Source organism: Impatiens glandulifera, chromosome 5 (genome assembly GCF_907164915.1).
Source record: "Impatiens glandulifera chromosome 5, dImpGla2.1, whole genome shotgun sequence".
Lineage (NCBI taxonomy): Eukaryota > Viridiplantae > Streptophyta > Magnoliopsida > Ericales > Balsaminaceae > Impatiens > Impatiens glandulifera.
In genome coordinates, this window is record NC_061866.1 from 49,732,982 (window position 1) to 49,760,467 (window position 27,486).

At 32.7% G+C, this 27,486-nt stretch overlaps 3 protein-coding genes across 3 annotated transcripts; all 3 read right to left on the reverse strand.

The window, feature by feature from the left end:
* Positions 1–9,470: 9,470 nt before the first annotated feature.
* LOC124939610 (receptor-like protein kinase FERONIA) lies at positions 9,471–13,071 on the reverse strand. Its single transcript, XM_047480071.1, has one exon. It carries the CDS (start codon positions 12,939–12,941, stop codon positions 9,471–9,473), a length of 3,471 nt encoding a protein of 1,156 aa, XP_047336027.1. The 5' UTR covers positions 12,942–13,071.
* Positions 13,072–16,549: 3,478 nt separating this feature from the next.
* Positions 16,550–20,738, reverse strand: LOC124938466 (putative receptor-like protein kinase At5g39000). The gene has a single exon (XM_047478909.1). The coding sequence runs from the start codon at positions 20,666–20,668 to the stop codon at positions 16,853–16,855; it is 3,816 nt and encodes a 1,271-aa protein (XP_047334865.1). The 5' UTR covers positions 20,669–20,738; the 3' UTR covers positions 16,550–16,852.
* An 802-nt stretch (positions 20,739–21,540) lies between these two features.
* LOC124937614 (receptor-like protein kinase FERONIA) lies at positions 21,541–25,905 on the reverse strand. The gene has a single exon (XM_047477910.1). The coding sequence runs from the start codon at positions 25,770–25,772 to the stop codon at positions 22,005–22,007; it is 3,768 nt and encodes a 1,255-aa protein (XP_047333866.1). The 5' UTR covers positions 25,773–25,905; the 3' UTR covers positions 21,541–22,004.
* Between the last annotated feature and the right edge of the window lie 1,581 nt (positions 25,906–27,486).

Here is a 27,486-nt window from a genome sequence, read left to right on the forward strand (position 1 = left end):
TTTACAATAACTAAAATTAAAATAAATAATTTCAACAATTTTGTAATTTTTTAGGATGACTCAAAAAATTTGTAACGATGAGTGACTAAATATTCTGAGCGACAATGAAAATTATCTTTAACGATAGTTAGTAAAAGTTGAAAATGATTTTATTAAGTGATCAAATATGAATATGATAAAAAACGATAAACTCATCAAAATAATGTGTAATATTTGTAAAAAATAAAACTCCAATTAAAAGATTAGTTTGAGTGTTTCATTATTGATAAAAAAGAAAAAAACAACTTTAGGCTACTAAGATGATGGAGGAGGCCGAGACAGAATAGGGAGGCAATCTATCACCATTCACATGTTTTATCTGTTCATTTGTTTGACTCGAAATCCTTGAACCTTGAAACTTGCTAAGAAAGAAGTGTCATATTTTTTATTGGTTTATAATTTCTTATATCAATCATGTTTTTTTTATTAACTATAAAGATCTATATATTTTGATTATGGGTTTGAATCTTGGCACACATTTGTTTTTATAACTTTTTTTTAAAATTAATTTTGATTTAAATAATATTTAAATATACATTTTATTTAAGTTAATTAGTTATTTTGTTACATAAATTATTATAATTTTATTTATGAAAAGTTTCTCCATCCTTTTTCATTTTTAGTTTATTAAATTATATATATGTTTCATTTTTTTAGTTTATTATATATATATTTATTGTTTTTTCAATTACTAAACTCAACTGACCTAACAAATTATTTATTTGTTTTTTTAAACGCTGGGTTCTGTTTCTCTTTTGGAGAGCGAATAATCCTTACGGGTTAAACATATAGCTCACAAACACACTTAGTCATTTAATTAGGCGTAAAATTTGTCACCTAACGGCCTCGAACCCAGAACCTCAGATTGGTTGAGAATATCCACATCTTGTTGATGTTAAGCTAGAAAAGGGGATGACCTAACTAATTTTTATAACAAACTAAATTACATTGACGGATGGAGAGGAACGCAAGAACATTTTCAAGGGTTTGAAATAATGTGGAGTTTGTTTGAAATACAATTATTTTTTATGAAAATTCACTCATTCGAACGTGGAGTCGAATTCTCATTTGTGAAAAAATGGTAGATTTGTCAAAGATGAAGAATTGCATATAAGAAAGTCACCATTACTTTTGATTTCAAGGCGCTCTAGATTTGTTGTTTGTGTTTTTCACTTTTATTCTCATTTTAGTTGTATTTTTTATTTTCATCTTGTTAGTTCATTCATTTTTTTGTAAAGACTTGTTTTGCCTTGAACTCTTATAATATATATATATGGGAAGAATGCCAATTTTATTTACAAATTTGGTCGAATGTGTCAAATTTATTATTAAAGTTGTAAGATTCTATATAGGTATATAAACTTGACAAAAAGTGTCAAATTTATTATTCTTAACAGAATTATTTAACGAAGTTAAAATTTCGTTGACATGGAATTGCCACGTCATATTCAAATATTTTTATATATATATTTTTTATAATTCAAATTGATCATTTCAAACATAATTTTATCATATTAACCTCTTCAACCTATTTGGTCTTCCACCTTTCTGAAACCTTGTCGCTCCGATGCAAACTACACATTTCGAATAGGTTCCAGTTTTTATTCTCTACTTCGAAGCTCTTCTCTTCTAACGCTTCACTTGTTCCTCTTTCATTTCCATCCCGCCTAATTCCAACATAATTGCCATGTGTTGTATTTCTCTCTTATAATGATGATATACAGAGGAGAGGAGGGAAGATGATGATGAACAGTGATGAAAAATAGAAACAAATGAAGGCAGTTGATAGTAATTCTGAATTGATAGACATTAAATAAAAGCAACTTGACAAGGGTTATAGTGAAATGAAATCCAAATTTCTCAATCCCATCTAAATTGCAGTGCCCCAGCTAACCGACAACTGCCGATCTTTCACACCTTTCAGACTAAAAGAAATTCTCCATCCTTCTATTCCAAATTGGCGAACCGTCAATCTTCGTCGTTCTCAAATTCCTGCTCGACGCCGGAGGCTGTGACTAAAGCAACGTCCAAGTTGAAATCGTGGCAGTTGATTAAGGCCTTGGTGATGTTGATTGCCAGTGGCTTCCGTTTCTATGTGGGCGTCAAATAGAATCCGAGTGGAATTGATTGTAAAAATGCTGAAGTTATTAGGAACGATTTGGATTAGAAATAAGATTGCAGCATTAGAAGTAGAGTTAATATCGGATGAGCGGACGGTGAAGCCGTCAGTGGAAAGAGCCGAAGTGATTAGCTTCTCGAAGGAAGGAATCCTTCCTGATGTCCGACCAGGATAGATATTCGCAAGAGGAACTCCGGCGAGAATGGGCGACTGAGGAAGCCCGACGGAATAATTGGGAGAAATTAAGTTATGTTTGAAATGATATATTTGGGTTATAAAAAATATATATATACAAAATATGTAAATATGACGTGGTAATGTCATGTCAACAACATTTTAACGGAGTTAAATTATTCTGTTAAAAATAATTAATTTGACATTTTTTGTCAAGTTTATATACACATATAAAATTTTACTACTTTAATAATAAATTTGACACCTTCATCCAACTTCATAGATAAAATTGACATTCTTCATATATATATATATATATATATATATATATATATATATATATATATATATATATATATATATAACTCATTTAATTTAAGCATTTATTAAGATATATACTATTAAAAAATGATTTTATTTATTTTCTCACTTACTTATAATTATTAAACTGGTTAATTTATTCTCTCTCAAATCTCTCATCACTCCTCTCTTGTTATTATTATTTTTTTATTAAAATCAGTTTATAATATATTTATATTTTTGTTTTCAATATATAAAAATTTATACTTCAATTAAAAATATATAATTATATATTTACAAATTATTTAAATTTAAATTAATTTAAAATTTAAATATTATTTTATTTAATATTATAAAATGTTTTAATAAATTATTAACCACTAATAATTTTTATTTAAATAACATCTCATCACAGCTCAAAATAAATTAAAATAAATTGATACACTAATTATTTGAAATATTTAAAATTTTGATACCACTAATATTATGAAAAATATTTATACTATTGAATAAATAATATTTAAAATAAAATTTTATTTAAATAATATTATAAACTCACTTTGATAAATAAAAACTAAAAAATTGAATAAAGTATTAAATATATATATATATATATATTGAATAGTATATATAGTATAAACTCTTACCTAATTTATACTTTTAAATGAGACAAATTTATTATTAAATATATATATATATATATATATATATATATATATATATATATATATATATATATATATATATTTTAGATCAATATTTACAATTATAAACCAATATTTATATCCAGTTTTCAAAACTTATAAATAAAAAATAACATTTTTTTTAATCCACTATTTGGAGATATTCATTATTCAGAACAATCTCATACGTCATAAAAGAATTTGAAAGAAAGAAGATAATTTAATATGTTTTAAAAAATGACATGAATGACAAATTTCAAAATTACTAGATTTATTTTGCATTTCAATAAAATTATAATTCCCATATCTTATTAAAATCATTATTGCCTTTAAGTCATTCAAAAAAAATCAAAAAGATCAAATTCAATATAAACCTAGTTGTAATTTTTTTTTAACTGTTACTAAATATTTGATAAGTTCATGGACATGAAAGACATTTTTTAAATAAAAGATAGGACGATGAGATTTATATATTCAGAAGCTTAATAATGTGTTGGAAACATTATTTGTTTACTTAGAAATATTGAAAGGCATAAGTCACTATTTAAACTAGTATGAAACCCTACGTTGTACGGGGAAAATATAAATGAAATTTTTATAAAATATTTAATTTAATAAAAGAGAATATATTTATATGAAGAGAAAATATATATAATATATATATATATAATTAGAGAAAAAAAATAGAAAAAATAATTATTATTAATTGTTTCATAATATAAATAATATAAGTAAATTGTATAAAAATAAATAATAAATAAATAATATATAAATAATTGTGAAAAAATTATGTAAGGAAAAATATATTTATATAAAATTAATTATGAAATATATACATGATGTGGGAAAAAAGAATGATTGATTAAAACTGAAAATAATAATAATACAATACAAACCAAAAGACTTGATTTAATTTAAACTATTGAAAGCAAAATAAAAATTTAAGTTAACACAATATTAAACAAACATTCATAAAAAAAATGTATAACTCTAGTATAATTTAAGATATCCTATATTATAATAATAGTTAATAATGTATACTAATAAAAAACAACTTCCATAGAATAAAATTAAAAAATTGTAAAATAAAAAATAAAAACTAAATTTTTTGTCTTTTTTGTCCTATCTCTTCAAAATAATTCTCATATCACAAGGTATTTTTTCATATTTCTCTCTCTTCATTTATGAATTGTTTTTCTTTCCCTCACTATAAATATATTAATTAATTTTAATTTGTATATATATATTAATGTTATAATTATTATTAAAATATATTAAAATTTAATATTTTACATATACACGTTAAACCAAATATTTATCTATATTAATTGAGTTTAGCATTAAATACTAATTATAAAACATTAAAACCTGCAATAAAATCAAGAATTTCAAATATATATTATATTAATTATAAAATGTAACTTTCAGTTATTCCATTATATTAATTATAAAATAGAAAAAAAAAAGTTATCATGTTTAACATTAAATACTAACTACAAAATATTAAAACCTACAATAAAACTAATAATTTCAATTATATATTATATTAATTATAAAATTTAACTTTCAATTATCATATTATATTAATTATATTAATTATAATATAAAACTTAACCTGCAATAAAATCAAGAATTTCAAATATATATTATATTAATTATAAAATGTAACTTTCCGTTATCCCATTATATTAATTATAAAATAGAAAAAAATGTAGTTATCATGTTTAGCATTAAATACTAATTATAAAACATTAAAACTTACAATAAAATTAAGAATTTCAATTATATATTATATTAATTATAAAATTTAACTTTCAGTTATTATATTATATTAATTATAATATAAAACTTAACTTTCAGTTATCATATTATAATAATTATAAAATTTAACACAAAAAAATAATTATGAAAAACATAAACAGTGTAATTAAATCAATATAATAAATCAACCAAACTTTTCATCTTCTTTTCCATCTAAATATTTATTTTCCTATAAATAATTTTACATCAACAAGGTTCAATTTAAGAGAGAAGAGTGATATTCTGCCTATTCGGTTTACTTTTGCGGCTTTCACTGTTTTGCTTTTTTTTTTTCTCAGGAATTTTATAAATTTAGTCAACTACAACAACATTTTATTTTTTGAATTCCATCTTGGTTAAAGTGAGTAATAATTAAATTATATTAACATCAATTTCTCTATCAACATCATTATTTCATTCAATAATTAAATTGGCAATATGTTATGTTTCACCAATCTATTGTTCATTATTTTTTTTTTCTAGGAATTTGATCATTTCAGGCCGCTGCAACAACGTCCTATCTTTTGAATTTCATCTTGGTTAAAGTGAGTAATAATTAAATTATATTAACATCAATTTCTCTATCAACATCATTATTTAATTCAATAATTAAATTGGTAATATGTTATGTTTCATCAATCTATTGTTCATTGTTTTTTTTTCCAGAAATTTGATCATTTCAGGCCGCTACAACAACGTCCTATCTTTTGATTAAATTTTATAACTAATTAATAAAATAAAAAATTTAAATACATATAATCTCTTTATTCTTAGCATAATATTTTTTTTCTATTCTCCAATTTTTTTTAAATATTATTATTACTTATTATAACGTTTAATTAATTAATTTATTATTCATATTATTTTTATAATATTTGTCATATTTAATATATTTATATTATATTAATAATCTTTTTATTATTATTCAATCTAAATATTTTTAAAATTATTTTAGTTGAAGTTATCCAATATAATATTCATCCTTTCTTTGAGTCAAAGTAGGAGTAATGACTATATTTTATGATTTAATAAAATAAAAACAATTTTTTAGGTTAAATATATTTAATTTTTTTAAATACATATAGTTTTATTAGTTAAAAAAAGATGATTTCTATTTTTTGAGTATATAATTTTTTTTCTATTCCAAACAATTTCAAATGATAAAGTTTAATGTATTTAATATTATTTATAGGAAAAGAAATATTTAGATGGAAAAGAAGATGAAAAGTTTGGTTGATTTATTATATTGATTTAATTACACTGTTTATGTTTTTCATAATTATTATTTTTGTGTTAAATTTTATAATTATTATAGTACGATAACTGAAAGTTAAGTTTTATATTATAATTAATATAATATAATAACTGAAAGTTAAATTTTATAATTAATATAATATATAATTGAAATTCTTAATTTTATTGTAAGTTTTAATGTTTTATAATTAGTATTTAATGCTAAACATGATAACTACATTTTTTTTTTCTATTTTATAATTAATATAATGGGATAACGGAAAGTTACATTTTATAATTAATATAATATATATTTGAAATTCTTGATTTTATTGCAGGTTAAGTTTTATATTATAATTAATATAATAATTGAAAGTTAAATTTTATAATTAATATAATATATAATTGAAATTATTAATTTTATTGTAGGTTTTAATATTTTGTAGTTAGTATTTAATGTTAAATATGATAACTTTTTTTTTTCTATTTTATAATTAATATAATGGAATAACTGAAAATTACATTTTTATAATTAATATAATATATATTTGAAATTCTTGATTTTATTGCAGGTTTTAATGTTTTATAATTAGTATTTAATGCTAAACTCAATTAATATAGATAAATATTTGGTTTAACGTGTATATGTAAAATATTAAATTTTAATATATTTTAATAATAATTATAACATTAATATATATATACAAATTAAAATTAATTAATATATTTACAGCGAGGGAAAGAAAAACAATTTATAAATGAAGAGAGAGAAATATGAAAAAATACCTTGTGATATGAGAATTATTTTGAAGAGAGCATGAAGTACACCGTCAACCTTTCAAATTAAGCGTTATTAGATATATATAGATTAGTGGTAAAATATAAAATTAATGATCAACAGGTCCAGGTGAGTGCTCAAATATCTATTGTGATTAAATAACCTTATTAATAAATAGATAATGTTAGTTGGTTGATTTTTATAATTACTAAGCGACTTGACTTTGGATCCACCACATATTAATTGCTTAAACCTTTCTCAGCTCAATAATTTCCAAGTTTTTTTGAACCATCTCTATTCCCTCCTCTAAAAATATATTTTTAAATTCAAAATAAATATTACATTAAATAATAATTCATCTTCAACTTAAAAATCCATTTTAAAACTCCAAACAATATTATAAAAATATTTAATTTTTAACTTTTTTTTCAATAATTATATATATATTTATCAACTCTACAATTAAACATAGACAATATTTATTTAAAATCACACTATTGAAAAAAATTAATTATAGATTTTTTTTCAATTTCTTAAAATCATATTATTAAAAAAAATTATGATAAAATTAATTATAGATTAATTAATTATTTTTTTTAATTTCGTAGATGGTATTGATTATTATATTTTAACAAATTTGTTTTTGTTAATTTTTAAATTGTTTTCAATTATGTTTATTATTATAAATTTATGTTATGTAAAAACTTATTATAAAATATATAAGATAAAAAAAATTAAATATATAAAAACTATATTTATAAATATATAAATCATATAAAATGTATAAAAAATTAACTAAATATATAAATTATATGAAAAGTTAAACATAAAAAGTTGAAGGACCAAATTATAACTTTATAAAAAAAATTGAGTTTTATGAACACTAAAAACACATATATATAGGGAGGGTTAGAGTCCATATACCTATTTTGATTTTACATTTATAGCTGGGTTGGAAATGGTCTAAGACATGTGAATGATTTTGTTTATAAAAATATGGGAAAGATGATCGGTTAGTTAATTTTTTATTATTATCAACAAAATTTATATAAAAAATACTTTAGAAAGACTTGAACATAAAACCAACCGGTTAAAAAAGTATTATACTATTTAATCAACTAAATTAGTTAAATTATGTTAAATATATTATAATATTATTAATTTTTACAATATAATATATAAAAAATAAGTTAAATAAAAAACAAGAACAATATTTTTGTTTTCACGTGGTTCAAAATTTCGGGAAAAAAAATTTATTATTTTTATTATAGATTTGTCCTTTAAATTTAAACCGTTATTATTTATACCCTATTAGATTGACTTTTTCAAAAAATCTAAATAAATGTATAAAATGACAATTTTTTTAAAGTGCAACATTACTGGTAAAATGAAAGAGTTTTTGTATAAAATATTTAATTTATTTTTTTAAATTAGTTATTATTATTATTTTTTAATTTAAAATTTTAATACAATAATCATCCACCACTTCAATCTGAATGAGAATCAATTTACAATTTAAAAACTTAGATTTGAAGTGATACTCATCAATAATAATAATAAAAGTGGGGATAAAGAATAAAGGAATAGAAAATAGAATATTCTTGTAAAAAATGATAAATGTTTAAGTTTAAGGTTTGTATTATAATTTATTATCTACAATAAACTATTGAGATATGTGACTATTTTTCTTCTTCTTATATTTGAGTACATAGAAAATGTAACACATGTGGATGAAGACATAACCCTTATTTAAAAAAACAAAAACTTAAACAGAAACTCTTAATTGGTAAAAGATGTCCTCCAATCAAACTTCTTTTTTTTCTTCTTTTGATACTAATGTAATCCGATTCGATTGTCAGTTAGCATAACTTTATATATTTGTTAGATTTTCTATTAATTGAATGAATGCACGTAAAAGATAATTCATAAATGCCAATAAATATTATGATTATTTTAGTAAGTTTTTCAATATGATATTGTATTTTGTGCTGTCTATTTATCCGCATAAGCAAACTGTTTATACTTTTTCGATTGTATCACACTATTCAAAATTATCCACTATTCAAAATTATCCACTATTGCATACTATGAAATTAGTGTCAATTGAAAGTGGGACATTTGAAATAAACTTTGTACTTGTCTTCTTTGTTATGAAACTTGTAAGTTGTAATTTAAAACAAATTATAATAAATACTTCACCCAAAAGTGATTTGGGGATCAATAATTTATTGGCTTATAATACAGTGAATATGAACTATACATAATCAAGCCAACTTCTTGCAGCAATAATGGATGAGTTTATGTGAAGACTAATGGTGCAACTTAGAAATTTATGTCTTCACAATCATGAGCTCAAGTCTTCACACTCTAACTGCCATCTCTCTTGTAACTCTAGTGTGTTGCGCAGGCCCAACAACACCGCCTCCATTGATGGCCTCTCTATTCCCCTATCTTCCACGCAATTCATCGCAATCCGCAAGTACTGAATCAAGCAGTCCGGAGCAATCTTTCCCACTAGATATGAGTCCACGACATCGTCTATTGTACTCTCTTGGATGATGTTTCTTATGTAGTTGACTATGAAGTCTTGTTCTTCATCAAATACATCAATAGATTTCTTGGCACAAAGTACCTCTAGCAATACCACACCAAAAGCGTAGACATCGGATTGTGTTGTAATATGGCCGGTCAAGAAGTACTCCGGATCTATGTAGCCATAGCTTCCATGTAAATCCGCGCTGACATGGGTAGAGGAACTCAATGCAGCCGATGCAAAATCAAAGTCTGAAATCTTTGCGACCAAGCTTCTGTCTAGAAGGATATTACTCGACTGCATACAGCAATGGATCACTCTTTTTTGTGACATCTCAGAATGAAGGTAGTGTAGTCCCTGAGCAGTACCAATGCATATCTCCAGCCTCTTTTTCCAGGGAAGACGATTCTTCTTCTTATCATGGAGATGATCATATAGGGACCCGTTATTCATATATTCCAACAAAACCAACATTTTGCCTTCCTTAATGCAGTACCCAATGAAATTGACTATTTTAGGATGATTAATATGTGACATAATCCAGAGTTCATTTTGTAAGTCTTCAAACACTGGCTCTTTCTCTTTGATTGCAACAACGGTGGTTCCATCATCAATCCTTCCTTTGTAACATTTTCCAGAACCACCTCTTCCAATAACGTTACTGAAGTTGCGTGTTGCCGTTCTAACCTCATCAAGAGAAAAACGACGGAAGGGTAAATGAGGATCCAATCTCTTTCTCCGTCGAATATCTATGCTTCTAATTAAAGTTTGGATACTCCTTTGTAAGAAGTTGCCATCAGTCATCTTTTTTTGCTGCATGTTATTATCATCCAATTCTAGTGTCCCAGAGGAGGTGGAAGAGAATGAACCTTCAGATATAGCAGCCGCCAATACAGATTCAAGACCATGTGTGACTTCAGCCATTGTAGGTCGTTCATTACTCTGGTTATGCAAGCATTCGTTTGCAAGATCAAGGTACAATTTGAGGGAACCAGTTGATATTTGTTCCCTCAAACTGGAATCAATGATTGCGTCAACTATTCCTAGCTTGAAGCAGCTTTGAACCCACAAAACCAGGCTGCGCTGTTCGCCTTCTATTCTAGTATCAACAGCTGGCCTCCCACATAATGCTTCCCACAGCACCACACCGAACGCATAAACATCAGATTTCTTGGTTAGCCTACGCGTCAAGGAATACGAAGGATCTAGGTAACCAATAGTCCCCTTTACATCGGTACTAATATGGGTGCGAGTATTGCTCTTAGTTCCTACTTTGCTTATGCCAAGATCTGCAATTTTGGCCACCCAATCTCTATCCAACAAAATGTTTTCGCTCTTCACATCTCTATGTATGGTGTCCTGTTCACTATTGGTGTGCAGGTAATCTAACCCTCGAGCAGCACCCAAGCATACATTGAGCCTTTGCTCCCATGAGAGAGGAGGAGTCACGTTTTCCTTGTAACTACCATCACGTTTTTTCTTGTGAAGATGATCTGCGAGAGTTCCATGTTCCATGTACTCGTAAACAAGTATCATTTCACGACCCTCATTGCAATATCCTATCAGAGAGACAAGGTGTTTGTGTCGAAGCTTGGAAAGAATATCAATTTCTGACCTAAATTCTTTCTCTCCCTGCTTAGATTCATGACTTAACCTTTTAATTGCAACTGTTTTCGTCTTGCGATCAATAACCCCTTTGTAGACCTTACCGAAGCCTCCATGTCCAATCTCTAATTCTTTATCAAAGTTGTTGGTCGCCAATGAGATCTCATTAAATGAAAATCTACGACAGAATTCCTCATCTAGTAGTGATGGCGAAATGTTTTTACTCCAAATGTTTTCTCTCCATTCACAAATTTGGTGAACGATGACATTGAGAAGAGTAATCACAATTATAACAAGAGTTGCAATGTAATTTCTACCTGTTGTAGTCAGCCTTTTAAGTATTTGGTTAATCGGAGCATGAGGCCGGGAGATGACTGGATTCACCCCAGCAAGATTATCATCCGGGTTACTCAGTTTGAAAACTTCAATTCCTTTAAGAACTGCGTCAATAAATTCAGTTGATTGATCCTCGTTACCAGGGTACAAAGCTACAAATAGATCTTTCTTGCCCATCATTCTGTCTCCTCTTACTGTCACCAAGTAATCTTTATGGATTGCAACTCCAATCTCGCCACCCCATCTGATCAAATCTCCTCTGCGCTCAACAATTTGATTGTTAATTAGAATACTAAACTCCTTTTGCCCACTTTCCTTCACCTCATAATCAAGCTCACAAAAATGCAATCTGATGAGATACCTGAAACCCGAATCCACAAGTAACTTCCATGTAAAACTAACTTTTTCACCCACTTTTGTATTTCTGTTCATAGACCAAGACGTCTGGTACAGTCGTTGTGGTGCACCGTTTTTTGATTTTTCTGTATACTTGATCCGATTTATTGACGTGATGGGTAAAACACTTGATTCTATGAGATGGTTTGAATCGCTGGTCCACTCCCTGAACATACTTGTGTCGTGAGAAGATGAAAGTGAGCTGCCACCAACGTTTAACCGATGGGCCATCTCCATTGCAGTGGCTTGACTGATGGGAGGTCGGTAGTTCTGCCCTACAGCATAAGCCTCTGCATCTCCCTCCATGGTGTAGTAAAGTCCCAGCGGCATGGGAACGACTTCAATTCCATTTACAAATGCAAATGTCTCATCATCAGAAGGGATTGCTCTTGAGGAGGAGAAAGTAATTGATAAGGGTTCGTCGTCGTGAGGGACATAAAGGGTGAATTCTTTTACAACGGATTTCAGGCCGAGAGAATCGGCTGTTAGGAAAGCACTGAAATTGTTGAGGAGTGTATACGGACCTGATTTTACAGTTATGAAGGCCATTGACTTTTTGAAACCAGAGTAAGAAGCTGGGTAGAAGTGGAAGCGGATGAACTTGTAGCCGGAGCCAACATGGAAGGCGTAGGTGAAGGATGAACGAGAAGCTCTAGCTGTCATATAGGGAGTCGGATCGAGGAGGTTGTGAATGGAGTAAGGGCTGACTGATTGACTTCCAGGTCCATGAAAAAGTATGGTAGCAGAATCTGTTTCTCCAACCCATTGTCTGCCGTTAAGTGCTGTGGAGTTGCGGGGGAAACCGCAGTTGACGGCGATAGCATGCTGTGAATCGTAGTGATGAACAGGTGAGTTGCTTCCGGCGATTATCGGTCGGAGGAGGAGAAAGGTAGTAAAGAATGTTGAGCTAAAGGCGTTCAGGAAAGGTAGTGGATGCAAACCCATGGCTAGTTTGTGGGACTTTTTCGATTTCGAAGATTCAGCACTTCAGTGTGGTAGATGATAAACCCTTCTTCTCTTCCCGCGCGCAAAAGAGATCTTCGATGCTCTGTTTTACATTCTTCTAATTTTCATGGAAGTTTCTTCGTCAACTCATTTTGATCAATAATAATAAATAAATAAATATATAAAAAAAAAACAATGTAAGAAAATATCATTACTTAATTTTATAACATTTAAATTTTAAATATTTTTTTATAATCATTTTATTAATTAAAAAGTCAAATAAATGTTAAATATTGTAATATTTAATTTATAGTTGACTCCATAGAGTTAATTAATCCTTTATCTATATATATATATATAAAAAAAAAAGATTTGTTATGAAATCTCAAGTTAAAAGAATCATTCCTAACCCAAAAAAAAACATTTAATTTCTTTCTTTTTTATTAGTAAATTTAGCAAATGATTTTAAGGAAAGGTAATTCAACAACACTTAATTTTTTCATTTTTATTTTATAATTAAATAATCAATACTAACATCCAATTTATAAAATCTTATCTTTCTACAAATTTTAAATAAACTTTCTTCTACTAAGATCTTGATATAATAATTTAAACAAAACATTGTCATTTCATTCACCATATTATTATTCAAATTAATCAATTGATCAATCAAATTATCAAAACAATCTTTATTAAATATTAATACTATTTAATATTTTTACCTGATAATCTACCTATTTATAACTCCAAATTAAACATAACCCTTATCCTAACAAGGCCTAAAAAATTATGCTATTTTACTTAAAAAAAAAGTCACATCTCCTACTAACCCTTATCTTCATCAGTCAAACAAGTGGCATCATCATGAAGCCTTTCCTATATGGAATAATATTTTAATTAATTTAGTCTCAGATTGACTAATTGTATTTTTTATACAAGAACATCTCAAAATACAAAAGAGAGGAATAGAGATGAAACAAATGAAAAACCACACACACACACACATAGGAATAACAGAACCTTGTACTAAAGGCTGAAGAGTTCAAAGTCCATGTTCTACATTTCCGATGTTCTTGCTTGTGGTAGAAAGGATAAGTAAACTATTTAATAGTTTAATTAAGATAGCAACTCAAAGATATAATATTGTTCAATCCAACTTAAAATAATAATTCTTCATTTTCATTGTTTACCAATTGGTATAGAATGAAACTTGACAGATCTCTCCTAAGAAAACCGGATATTCTCCATATTAGGTCCAACTCATTTGATGGGCAATAATAAGGGATAAAAGCTCAAAGATAATATTAGATATTTAGAGTTTCGACTATACAATCGAGTAGTTCGTATTAATTTTGATTCGAATCACATATGTTGAATTCACACGTCGTTCTCTACGATCCGACCAGTTTAGATCTTTGTTTGTACTTCTCTTATACACTAGTTTCTCGTCGGGAGCTCCGGGTTAATGTTTCAATATTCCACTTCAGTGAAATTTATTTTTATTTTTGTCTTGTAATACACTATTAATGATGAATATTTTGTATTATGGGTACTAGAGAAAAACTTTAGTGTAACTCACTACAATATAGTGAATTGTTTGTAAGAGTCATATGGATATCGTAGTTTCACACTAAATTAAATTAATTTATTTTTGTGTGCTTCATTTTATTGTTGATTATTTGGTTTTTGTTCGATTGATTAACTCATTGTGGCATATAAAGAGAAAAATAACAATTATTCCACAATTGTTATTAGTTTTTTTTCCATCAAGTGATATCACAGTTTTTGATTTGACCAAATAGATGAGCAAAATTAGATTCGAATGATTAAATTAACCTCAACGATTTTTTCGGTATGAAAACACAAGATGCTTGTTTTGTTAATTTGTAGAGATTTGTTTAGGCATGACAAAACTAGACACGATAAGGGATAAATATTGAAAATTTATGAATTGGAAAGCAACTGCTACAATTAGGCAGTGGATTGACCAAAATATTTTTTTATCACATGGCAGAAAAGAACGACGCGCAGACTCTTTTGAAGTAGTTAGAGTCGATGTTCGTGAATGGTTCTTCTAGGAACAAGACAATAATAATTCGGCGATTCGTCTCTCCAAGAACTCCACATACCATCCAACATCCAAGTATATATTGAATTGAGGTATCACTAGATTCGAGATGTACTCGAGACGACGCAATTCAATTTAGAGAAAGTTTATCTCATTGAGAATGGATCTGATAGATGGCCAAACATTTGTCGAAAGAGAAGTTTAAAACTTATCGGTGAAGAGCGGGATTCTTAGAGCCTACCCAATGATTTGGAGGGGGTTGTTGGATCCAACTGATTTGATGGGTTTGGACAAAAGAGAGAAAATAAACAAAAGTAGAGTTAGATATTTAAAGTTTCTGTAATATGATAGGACAATCGAACGTATGTAATTAGTTTTGGCTCGAATCATAGTGGTGAATTCTTGCGGCATTCTCTACATTTCAACCCGTCTAGATTTTTGTTTGGATATATCTTATATACTTGTTTGAGGATTCCATTTCGGTAAGATTTATTCTTGTAATTTATCATTAACGGTGAAAATTTTGTATTAGTTAATCTCTAAGGTGCTAAAAAAGATTTGGTGTAACTCACTACAATATAGTGAATGTGTTTTTAATATGCCTACGAATCACGTTGTTTTTTTTTTATCATTGTTAGATTTTTTACGCTAAAATTGATGCGTATCTTTGTACTTAATTTTATTGATTATATCATTGTGCCATAAAAGATTGATTTTTTTTCCTAATTGTTAGGTGATTTTTCGGTCTCTAAATAGTTGTGCAAAACTAACTTAAGAGCAATCAAACCATTGACAAAAATGAAGGAAGAATATTGATTTTTATGATAGTTACTCATTTGTAGCAAGAATATCGGTGACATTTGAGTTGTTATTCCTAGCATAAGTAGGTTGCTACAAACTATGGCATCTACATATTTAGATGAGGAGGTGTCACCACTCACCAGGTCCAGTTAGAGGAGGGTAAAACAGCCTATCCAATAATATAAGGACCCATCCCAAAAATTTAATTCTTATTTAACTAATAATAAATATATATATTATGAATTAATTAAATCGTTTCTCATCAATTATACTAATATTTATTTAAAAAGTTTTATATAATATATATTAATTTTATATTTAGATGAGGTGGTGTCACTACTAATAAACAGGTTTATAGTCTAACTATATGGGCTTAAACAAGTCTCAAAGACAGTGGGATTGAAATCTTCTTTGATGCAGTGTTAAGTCCATATACATTATACCAGATTATATATGTTCTTCTTTTTCAAAAGAACCGCACCAAAAGCATGGACTTCAGAATATATTTTGCATCCAGTTAACTTGCAACAAAATATGTCCCAAAAAATGTATGTGATGAGGGAATGTGCTGCTCTGTTTTGCTGTATAGTTCATTTAGAAAACAAACAGACCCAAATTTAGGTAACTAATTAGTTTGAAGATACTATATTCCGCCATTGTTCTCATCATATGGGAAGTAGTAAAAATATACTTAAGGCCTTTTTTCTAGGGATGATTAAACAGAGTCTTTGAGTTCTTGTAGAGATGCTATGCTTTGACATAGACTTCAAACACTTTACAACATCATCTAATATAAATGTTTCTTAAATACAAATTCAAATTGAAATACTCACATACAAGTATATCCAATTACATCATACTTCTTGTGGAGACATATAGCTCAGTGGTAGGGCTCGAGTCTTTACACTCGAATCATTTATGAAAAAAAGAAAAAGGAGTGGGCACGAGGGAGGGAGGGAAAGTTGGTTGGTATGAATAGTTTGAGGTCTGATTCTATTTGGTGCAGTCCTAGGAGACTGGGTACCCGACTTCTAACCTCATCCTACCTTGGACTCACACAGTCATCCGACAAACTACCCGTCGATTCTGTTGTGGAAAATCCCAGTGTCACACAAGTAAGATCAGTCACTGAGGGAGGGAGATAATCTTCACTTTCCGAGCTTCCATGGAACATTATGTTGTTGTAGGCCCTCCCCATGGCCATGCGGAACCATTCCTCTGTCGTCGAATCCATGGAAGATTCTGTAGGCCCAGAAAGTGGATCAAGTGACACATCAAACTGCCATCTCTTTTGTAACTCTAGTACGATACTCAGGCCTGTCAACACTGCTTCCATTGATGGCCTCTCTATTCCCTTATCTTTCACGCAATTCATTGCAATCTGCAAGTACTGAATCAAGCAGTCCGGAGCAATCCTTCCCACTAGATAAGGGTCCATGGCCTTGTCTATTCTATTCTCCCGGATGATGTTGCTGAAGTATTCAACTATGCTATAACTACTCCCGTCTTCACCATAAAACCCACAAGGACTCTTGGCACACAGTACCTCCAGCAATACCACACCAAAAGAGTAAACATTGGATTTCGGTGTAAGATGAAAGGCCATTATGTACTCCGGATCTATGTAGCCACTGGTGCCACGTACCTCCCCAGTGACATAGGTACTGGATCTCAATGCTGTCGATGCCAAATCCAAGCCTGAAATCTTTGCTACCCAATTACTGTCTATTAGAATATTAGCCGATATGAAGTCGGGATGGATCACAGTTTGCAACATCTCAGAATGTAGGTAGTGTAATCCATGAGCAGCACCGATGCATATCTCCAGCCGCTTTTTCCAGGGAAGAGGATTTTTCTCCTTATCATAAAGATGATCATATAGGGACCCATTATCAACGTATTCCAGCACAATCAACATTTCGCCGTACTCATAGCAGTACCCAATGAAATTGACTATGTTAGGATGATTAAATCTTGACATAATCAAGAGTTCATTTATGCAGCTTCGAATCTCTTGCTTTCTCTGTTTGATTATAACCGGGGTGGTTCCCTCGTCAATCATTCCTTTGTAACATTTGCTAAGACCACCTGTTCTAATAACATTACTGAAGTTGTGTGTTGCCGTTCTAATCTCATCAAGAGAGAAACGGCGGAAGTGTAGAAGCACATTCCCTACACAAGGCTCCAATTTCATAACGCTGTCATTACTCTTTTTCCGTCGAATATCTATACTTCTGACTAAAGCTTGGAAATTCTTCTGGAACATCTTGCCAAGCTTGGTCTTATTCTTCTTTTGCTGCGTGTCATTATCATCCAATTGCATTGGTTGAGAAGAGGTGGAAGAGATAGTACTGGGTGGAAGGGAACTACTATTTACATCTATTTCCTCAGTACCATTATATTCTCTATCTGAATCAAAGTCACTAGAAACATCGGTGCCCTCTTCCTCAACTTGAGATGTAGCAGCAGCCAATACAGATTCAAGACCATGTGTGACTTCAGCCATTGTAGGTCGTTCAATAGTCTGGTTATGCAAACATTGGTTTGCAAGATCAACGTACAATTTGAGGGAAGGAGTTGATATTTGTTCCCTCAAACTCGAATCAATGATTGCGTCAACTATTCCTAACTTGAAGCAGCGTTGAACCCACAAAACAAGGCTGCGCTGTTCACCGTCTATTCTAGTATCTAAAGCTGGCCTCCCACATAATGCTTCCCACAGCACCACACCGAATGCATACACATCAGATTTCTTGGTTAGCCTATGGGTCGAGTAATACTCCGGATCTAAGTAACCAAAAGTCCCCTTTACTTCAGTACTAATATGGGTGTGAGTATTGCTCGTAGTTCCCACTTTGCATATGCCGAAGTCTGCAATTTTGGCCATCCAATCCCTATCCAACAAAATGTTTTCGCTTTTCACATCTCTATGTATCGTTTCACTATTGGTGTGCAGATAATCTAACCCGCGAGCAGCATCCAAGCATACATTGAGCCTTTGCTCCCAAGAAAGAGGAGTCACTTCTCCATTGCTAATACCATCACGTTTATTCTTGTGAAGGTGATATGCGAGAGTTCCATGTTCCATGTACTCGTAAACAAGGATCATCTCACGACCCTCATTGCAATATCCTATCAGAGAGACAAGGTGTTTGTGTCGAAGCTTGGAAAGAATATCAATTTCTGACCAAAATTCTTTCTCTCCCTGCTTAGATTCAGAACTTAATCTTTTGATTGCAACTGTTTCCGTCTTGCGATCAATAACTCCTTTGTAGACCTTACCGAAGCCCCCATGTCCAATCTCTAATTCTTTATCAAAGTTGTTGGTTGCGGATAAGATCTCACCAAATGAAAATCTACGACAGAATTCCTCATCTGGTAGTGATGGCGAAATGTTTTTACTCCAACTTTTTTCTCTCCATTCACAAATTTGATAAACTATGACATTGAGAAGAGTAATCACAATTATAACAAGAGTTGCAATGTAATTTCTACCTGTTGTAGTCGGCATTTTAAGTATATGGTTAATCGGAGCATGAGGATGAGAGATGACTGGATTCACCCCAGCAAGATTGTCATCCGGGTTACTTAGTTTGAAAACCTCGATTCCCTTGAGAACTGCGTCAATAAATTCAGTTGATTGGTCTTCGTTACCAGGGTACAAAGCTACAAGTAGATCTTTCATGCCCATCATTCTGTCTCCTCTTACTGTCACCAAGTAATCTTTATAGATTGCAACTCCAATCTCACCACCCCATCTGATCAAGTCTCCTCTAGGCTCAACCATTTTATTGTTTATTAGAATACTAAACTCTTTTTGTCCACTCTCCTTCACCTCATAGTCAAGCTCACAAAAATGCAGTCTGATAAGATACTTGAAACCCAAATCAACAGGCAACTTCCATGTAAAACTAACTCGTTCACCCACTTTTGTATTTCTGTTCATAGACCATGACGACTGGTACACTCGTTGTGGTGCACCATTTTTTGATGTATCTGTATACTTGATCCGATTTGATGACTTGATGGAAAAAACACTTGATTCTATCAAATGGTTTGAGTCGTCAGTCCACTCCCTGAACATACTTGTGTCATGTGCAGATGTAAGTGAGCTGCCACCAATGTTTAACCGATGGGTCATCTCCATTGCAGTGGCTTTACCAATTGGAAGTCGATAGTTCTGCCCTACAACATGTACCCCTACATCTCCCTCCATGGTATAGTAAAGACCAGGCGGCATGGGAACGACTTCAATTCCATTTACAAATGCAAATGTCTCATCATCAGAAGGGATTGCTCTTGAGGGGGAGAAAGTAATTGATAAGGGTTCGTCGTCGTGAGGGACATAAAGGGTGAATTCTTTTACAATGGATTTGAGGCCGAGAGAATCGGCTGTCAGGAAAGCACTGAAATTGTTGAGGAGTGTATACGGACCTGATTTTACGGTTATGAAGGCTGCAGACGCCTTGAAACCAGAGTATGAAACTGGGTAGAAGTGAAGGCGGATGAACTTGTAGCCGGAGCCAACATGGAAGGAGTAGGTGAAGGATGCCCGAGAAGCTCTAGCCGTCCTATAGGGAGTGGGATCGAGGAGGTTGTGAATGGAGAAAGGAGGGCTGACTGATTGACTTGCAGGTCCATGAAAAATGATCATGGTAGCAGAATCTGTTTCTCCAACCCATTGTCTGCCGTTAAGTGCTGTGGAGTTGCGGGGGAAGCCGCAGTTGACGGCGATAGCATGCTGTGAATCGTAGTGATGAACAGGTGAGTTGCCGGCGGGTATCGATGGTAGGAGAATAAGGAGAGAAAAGAAGATGAAGCTGAAAGTATTGGCGAAACTGAATGGAGGTAAAGCCATGGTTATTTCGGGGGGATTTTCCGATGAGGAAGTGAAAAGACACCCTCTTCTTTTATCGACCCATATGAGTGATCGATGGAGTTTACTCGGAATTTTCTTCGTCAGAGATGGTGGCTGTGGTTATGGTTGACTCCCCAATTTCCACAGTCTCCCGCGTTAAGGAAGTAAGTAAGGAAGGAAAAAAGGGAAAATAAGAGAAGAAAAAGTTGTCGTTGGGAAATCAAGTTAAGGTCCTGTTTGGTATGAATTCTCTAGTTAAGAGAATTATCCCTACCGAAAATCATGATGAAACTGGTGATCATTTTCTTGCTAAGATGAAACTGATAATCAATAACACTTGAATACTGTAAAAAAAAATCATCCTATATTAATATTTATAAGTCAATATTAAAATCTACATCAACTAGCTATGCTGATAGTTTTGTAGTCTAACTATATGGGCTTAAACTGGTCTCAAGACAGTGGGGTTGAAATCTAGGAGCAAGTTTTCAATCTTTGATTCAGTATTAAGCCCATATACCAGACTACAAAGAATCACACGAAAAGCAGCAGATTTCCTAGTGAGTCATTGGGTTCGCAAATATTCTGCATCCAATAAATTATCACAAACAATGTCTAAACTTCAATTCAACTGTTTTTTTTTATGGGTTTTACAATTTGGTTGGAATTTTTGCAATTAAATGAAAATAAATGTATTTGATGAGGAGAAGGTGCTGCTATTGTTTGCTGTATAGTTCATTTTGAAAAGGAAAAGAAAAAAACAGATTCTGAAAATTTAGCCAACCAATTAGTCTGAATACAAATATTCAGCCATTGTTCTCTCGTGATAGAAATATACCTGAGGCCTTTTCTGGGGATGATTAGCCAGAATCTTTGAGGTCTTGTAGAGATGATAAGCTTTCACATACACTTCAAACACTTTACAACAACAGTTATGAATCCTTTCTCCATCACCTTATATAAATGTTTCTCAAATACAAATACAAATACAATTTCAAATACCAAAAGTGTATCCAACTACACACCATACTTCTGTGTGATTATAATTACGTATGCAAGAAGACTCTAACAAAACATTTATAGTATACTATATCCAAAAGAAGTAAAATGGGATTACCAATTGTAATCAGAAGGAGGGTGGTGGTGAGGTGGAATCCCATGTCTCAGCAGTTGCAATCCTCAAAAGAGAAACTGGAAAACTGAATCTTCACAGGGCACACACGAGAGAGAGATGATTTTTGCGTTTAATCAAGACATGTTCCAGAAGAGCTTTAAGGGAAGGTTGGTTGAATTATGAAGAGTCTGGACTCATCCTACCAAACAAGAACCTGCCAGTTTATTCTGTTGTGGACGAATCAGAAGAGAAATCGGTAAGATCATTCTGAGGGAAAGGGAGATAGTCATTCTCTGAAAAATGGACCCCTCCGCTGTCATAATGTATCATGTTGTTGTAGGACCGCCCCAGGGCAAGGCGGAACCATTCATCTGAATCCGAATCCATGAAGGATACTGCTGCCCCAGAAGGTGGATCTAGAGACGCATCAAACTGCCATGTCTCTTGAATCTTTAGCATTTTACGGAGGCACGACAACACTACCTCCATTGATGGCCTATCAGCTCCCCTAACTTTCACACAATTCATTGCAATCCGCAAGTACTGAATAAAGCAGTCTGGAGCAATCCTTCCCACTAGATACGGGTCCATGGCCTCATCTATTCTATTATCTTCGATGATGTTTCTTATGTAGTCGACTATGTTTTGTCTATCAACCTCCTCAAATATATCAATAGATTTCTTTGCACAAAGTACCTCCAGCAAGACCACACCAAAAGAGTAGACATCCGATTTTAGTGTAAGTCGGGCAGTCATGAAGTACTCTGGGTCTAGGAAGCCCATGGTGCCACATACAGCCGTGCTGATATGGGAATTGGAACCCAATGCAGCAGATGCCAACTGAAAGCCTGAAACCCTTGCGACCCAGTACCTGTCTATTAGGATATTAGCCGACTTCATATCGCGATGGATCACAGGTTGCGACATCTCAGAATGCAGGTAGTGTAATCCCTGAGCAGCACCGATGCATATCTCCAGCCGCGTTTTCCATGGAAGAGGATTTTTCTCCTTATCATGAAGATGATCATATAGGGACCCATTATCAACGTATTCCAGCACAATCAACATTTCACCATCCTCATAGCAGTACCCAATGAAATTGACTATGTTACGATGATTAATTCTTGACATAATCAAGAGTTCATTTACGCAACCTCCCACCTCTTGCTTTCTCCTTTTGATTATAACTGGGGTGGTTCCATCATCAATCATTCCTTCGTAACATTTGCCAAAACCACCTCTGCTAATAACATTACTGAAGTTGTGTGTTGCCGTTCTAATCTCATCAAGAGAGAAACGACGGTAGGGTAGAAGCACATCCTCTAGACGAGGCTCCAATTCCACAACACTGGTGTTGTCACTGCTCTTTTTCCGTCGAATATCTATGCTTCTGACTAATGCTTGGAAATTCTTCTGGAAGATCTTTCCAAGCTTGGTCTTCTTCTTCTTTTGCTGCATGTTATTATCATCCAATTGCAGTGGTTGAGAAGAGGTGGAAGAGATTGTACTAAGTGGAAGGGAATTCCTACTTAGATCTATTTCATCGGTACCATTATATTCTCTATCTGAATCAAAGTCACTAGAAACATCGGTGCCCTCTTCCTCAACTTGAGATGTAGCAGCAGCCAATACAGATTCAAGACCATGTGTGACTTCAGCCATTGTAGGTCGTTCAATAGTCTGGTTATGCAAGCATTGGTTTGCAAGATCAAGGTACAATTTGAGGGAAGGAGTTGATATTTGTCCCCTCAAACTCGAATCAATGATTGCGTCAACTATTCCTAACTTGAAGCAGCGTTGAACCCACAAAACAAGGCTGCGCTGTTCACCGTCTATTCTAGTATCTAAAGCTGGCCTCCCACATAATGCTTCCCACAGCACCACACCGAATGCATACACATCAGATTTCTTGGTTAGCCTATGGGTAGAGTAATACTCCGGATCTAGGTAACCAAAAGTCCCCTTTACTTCGGTACTAATATGGGTGTGAGTATTGCTCGTAGTTCCCACTTTGCATATGCCGAAGTCTGCAATTTTGGCCACCCAATCCCTATCCAACAAAATGTTTTCGCTCTTCACATCTCTATGTATCGTGTCCTGTTCACTATTGGTGTGCAGGTAATCTAACCCGCGAGCGGCATCCAAGCATACATTGAGCCTTTGCTCCCAAGAAAGAGGAGTCACTTCTCCATTGCTACTACCATCACGTTTATTCTTGTGAAGGTGATCTGCGAGAGTTCCATGTTCCATGTACTCGTAAATAAGGATCATCTCACGACCCTCATTGCAATATCCTATCAGAGAGACAAGGTGTTTGTGTCGAAGCTTGGAAAGAATATCAATTTCTGACCTAAATTCTTTCTCTCCCTGCTTAGATTCAGAACTTAACCTTTTAATTGCAACTGTTTTCGTCTTGCGATCAATAACTCCTTTGTAGACCTTACCGAAGCCCCCATGTCCAATCTCTAATTCTTTATCAAAGTTGTTGGTTGCGGATAAGATCTCACCAAATGAAAATCTACGACAGAATTCCTCATCTGGTAGTGATAGCGAAATGTTTTTACTCCAAAAATTTTCTCTCCATTCACAAATTTGATAAACGATAACATTGAGAAGAGTAATCACAATTATTACCAGAGTTGCAATGTAATTTCTACCTGTTGGGATCGGCATTTTAAGTATATGGTTAATCGGAGCACGAGGATAGGAGATGATTGGATTCACCCCAGCAAGATTGTCATCCGGGTTACTCAGTTTGAAAACCTCAATTCCCTTGAGAACTGCATCAATAAATTCAGTTGATTGATCCTCATTACCAGGGTACAAAGCTACAAGTATATCTTTCTTGCCCATCATTCTGTCTCCTCTTACTGTCACCAAGTAATCTTTATAGATTGCAACTCCAATCTCACCACCCCACCTGATCAAGTCTCCTCTAGGCTCAACGATTTGATTATTTATTAGAATACTAAACTCTTTTTGCCCCCTCTCCTTCACCTCGTAGTCAAGCTCACAAAAATGCAGTCTGATAAGATACCTGAAACCCAAATCAACAGGCAACTTCCATGTAAAACTAACTCGTTCACCCACTTTCGTATTTCTGTTCATAGACCATGACGTCTGGTACACTCGTTGTGGTGCACCATTTTTTGATGTCTCGGTGTACTTGATCCGATTTGATGACGTGATGGAAAAAACACTTGATTCTATCAGTTGGTTTGAGTCATCAGTCCACTCCCTGAACATACTTGTGTCATGTGCAGATGTAAGTGAGCCGCCTCCAACGTTTAACCGATGGGCCATCTCCATTGCAATGGTTTTACCGATGGGAAGTCGGTAATTCTGCCCTACATCATAAGCCCCTCCATCTCCCTCCTTGGTGTAGTAGAGACCAAACGGCATGGGAATGACTTCAATTCCATTTACAAATGCAAATGTCTCATCAGATGGGATTGCTCTTGAAGGGGAGAAAGTAATTGATAAGGGCTCGTCGTGAGGGACATAAAGGGTGAATTCTTTTACAATGGATTTCAGGCCGAGAGAATCTGCTGTTAGGAAAGCACTGAAATTGTTGAGGAGTGTATAGGGACCTGATTTTACGGTTATGAAGGATGTGGACGTCTTGAAACCAGAGTATGGAACTGGGTAGAAGTGAAGGCGGATGAATTTGTAGCCTGAGCCGACTTGGAAGGTGTAGCTGAAGGATGACCGAGAAGCTCGAGCTGTAATATAAGGAGTGGGATCGAGGAGGTTGTCAATGGAGTAAGGACTGACTGATTTACTTCCAGGTCCATGAAAAATGATTGTAGTAGAATCTGTTTCTCCAACCCACTGTCTGCCGTTAAATGCGGTGGAGTTGCGGGGGGAGCCGCAGTTGACGGCGATAGCATGCTGTGAATCGTAGTGATGAACAGGTGAGTTGCTGCTGCCGGCGATTATCAATCGGAGGAGGAGAAAAATAGGTAGGAAAGGTAGTGGATGCAAACCCATGGCTAGTTTGGGGGACCCTTTTGGATTTCGATAAAGAATGGAAACTGAAAGAAACCCCTCTTCCCGCGCGGATAAGAGATCTTTGGTGCTCTGTTCTACATTCTTCGAATTTCATGGAAGTAAGTTTCTTCTTCAGAATTCCAGCGGAGTGTCGGAACTCATTTTGATAAATAATAAATAAATAAATAAACAATGTACCAAAATATCTTAAGTTATTTAATTTAAAAGTCAAATAAATTAGGCCTAAGAAAATGATGTTTTTATTCTAGAAGAATGACATTTACTCACTTACAGCTAATATAGGTAGAGATGATAAGCTTTGACAAAGATTTCAAACACTTTACAACAACAACAGTTATGAATCCTTTCTCGATGCCATATGCCAACATAGTCTAATAAATGTTTCTCGAATCCAGATACAATTTTACTTATGTATGCAAGAAGACTATCGAAACAGTTATAGCATAATATAACCAAATGAAGTAAAATGGGATTACCAATTGTAATCAGAAAGGAAGGGAGGGTGCTGGTGAGGTGGAATCCCATGTCTCAGAAGTTGCAATCCTCAAAAGAGAAACTGGAGAACTGAATATTCACAGGGCACGCACGAGGGAGAGATGATTTTGGCGTTTAATCAAGACATGTTCCGGGAAAGCTTGAAAGGATGGTTGGTTGGATGGTTGGTTGAATTATGAAGAGACTGGATTCATTGTGCCAGTTGAGCCTGTGGTAGACAAATCAGATGAGAAATTGGTAAGATCAACCTGTGAGCAGCACCGATGCATATCTCTAGCCGCTTTTTTCCAGGGAAGAGGATTCTTCTCCTTATCATGAAGATGATCATATAGGGACCCGTTATCAATGTATTCCAATACAAGCAACATTTTGCCTTTCTCATTGCAGTACCCAATGAAATTGACTAAGTTTGGATGCTTAATTTGTGACATAATCAAGAGTTCCTTTACTGAGCCTTACAACTCTTGCTTTCTCTGTTTGATTATACGGACCTGATTTTACGGTTATGAAGGCTGCGGACGTCTTGAAACCAGAGTATGAAACTGGGTAGAAGTGAAGGCGGATGAACTTGTAGCCGGAGCCGACTTGGAAGGTGTAGTTGAAGGATGACCGAGAAGCTCGAGCTGTCATATAAGGTGTGGGATCAAGAGACCGACTGATATACTTCCAGGTCCATGAAAAATGATGGTAGCATAATTAGGAAAAAGAGCATTAAGTTTAACATCTTAACTGTCAGATTAAAAAGTCACAAGAATTTCAATCAGAAAGAATAACAATGTTTCTGTAAATCATATTTGGGAACTCGTTTAACTGGGAAATTCTGTCCAAATGTCAAACTAATCTAGAATCATCATCTGATTAGTTTCCAATTAAAATTATACAACTCCATAAATCAAACTGACCTAGTTTACAGCTGTGGCAATTCATCTATTCGTCTCTTCTTTTTCTTTTCATCGTCATTCTAGCTATCGTTTCCAAAACAGGAAGACATATTGCCAATGGGTTGCTTCTTCTTATTATTTATCCCAAGCTTAAATCGAATAAGAGGTCTCGGGCTCTGTAAAACACCGCCTTTACTCCTTTCTTGTTCTTCACATTCATTTGTTGTGATTTTTTCTGCTCCAGTAACTGGGACTTATGTGTCGAATAAAGGAATATGATTACGACCCGTATTTTCTTGTACTTCTTTCTCTCCAAA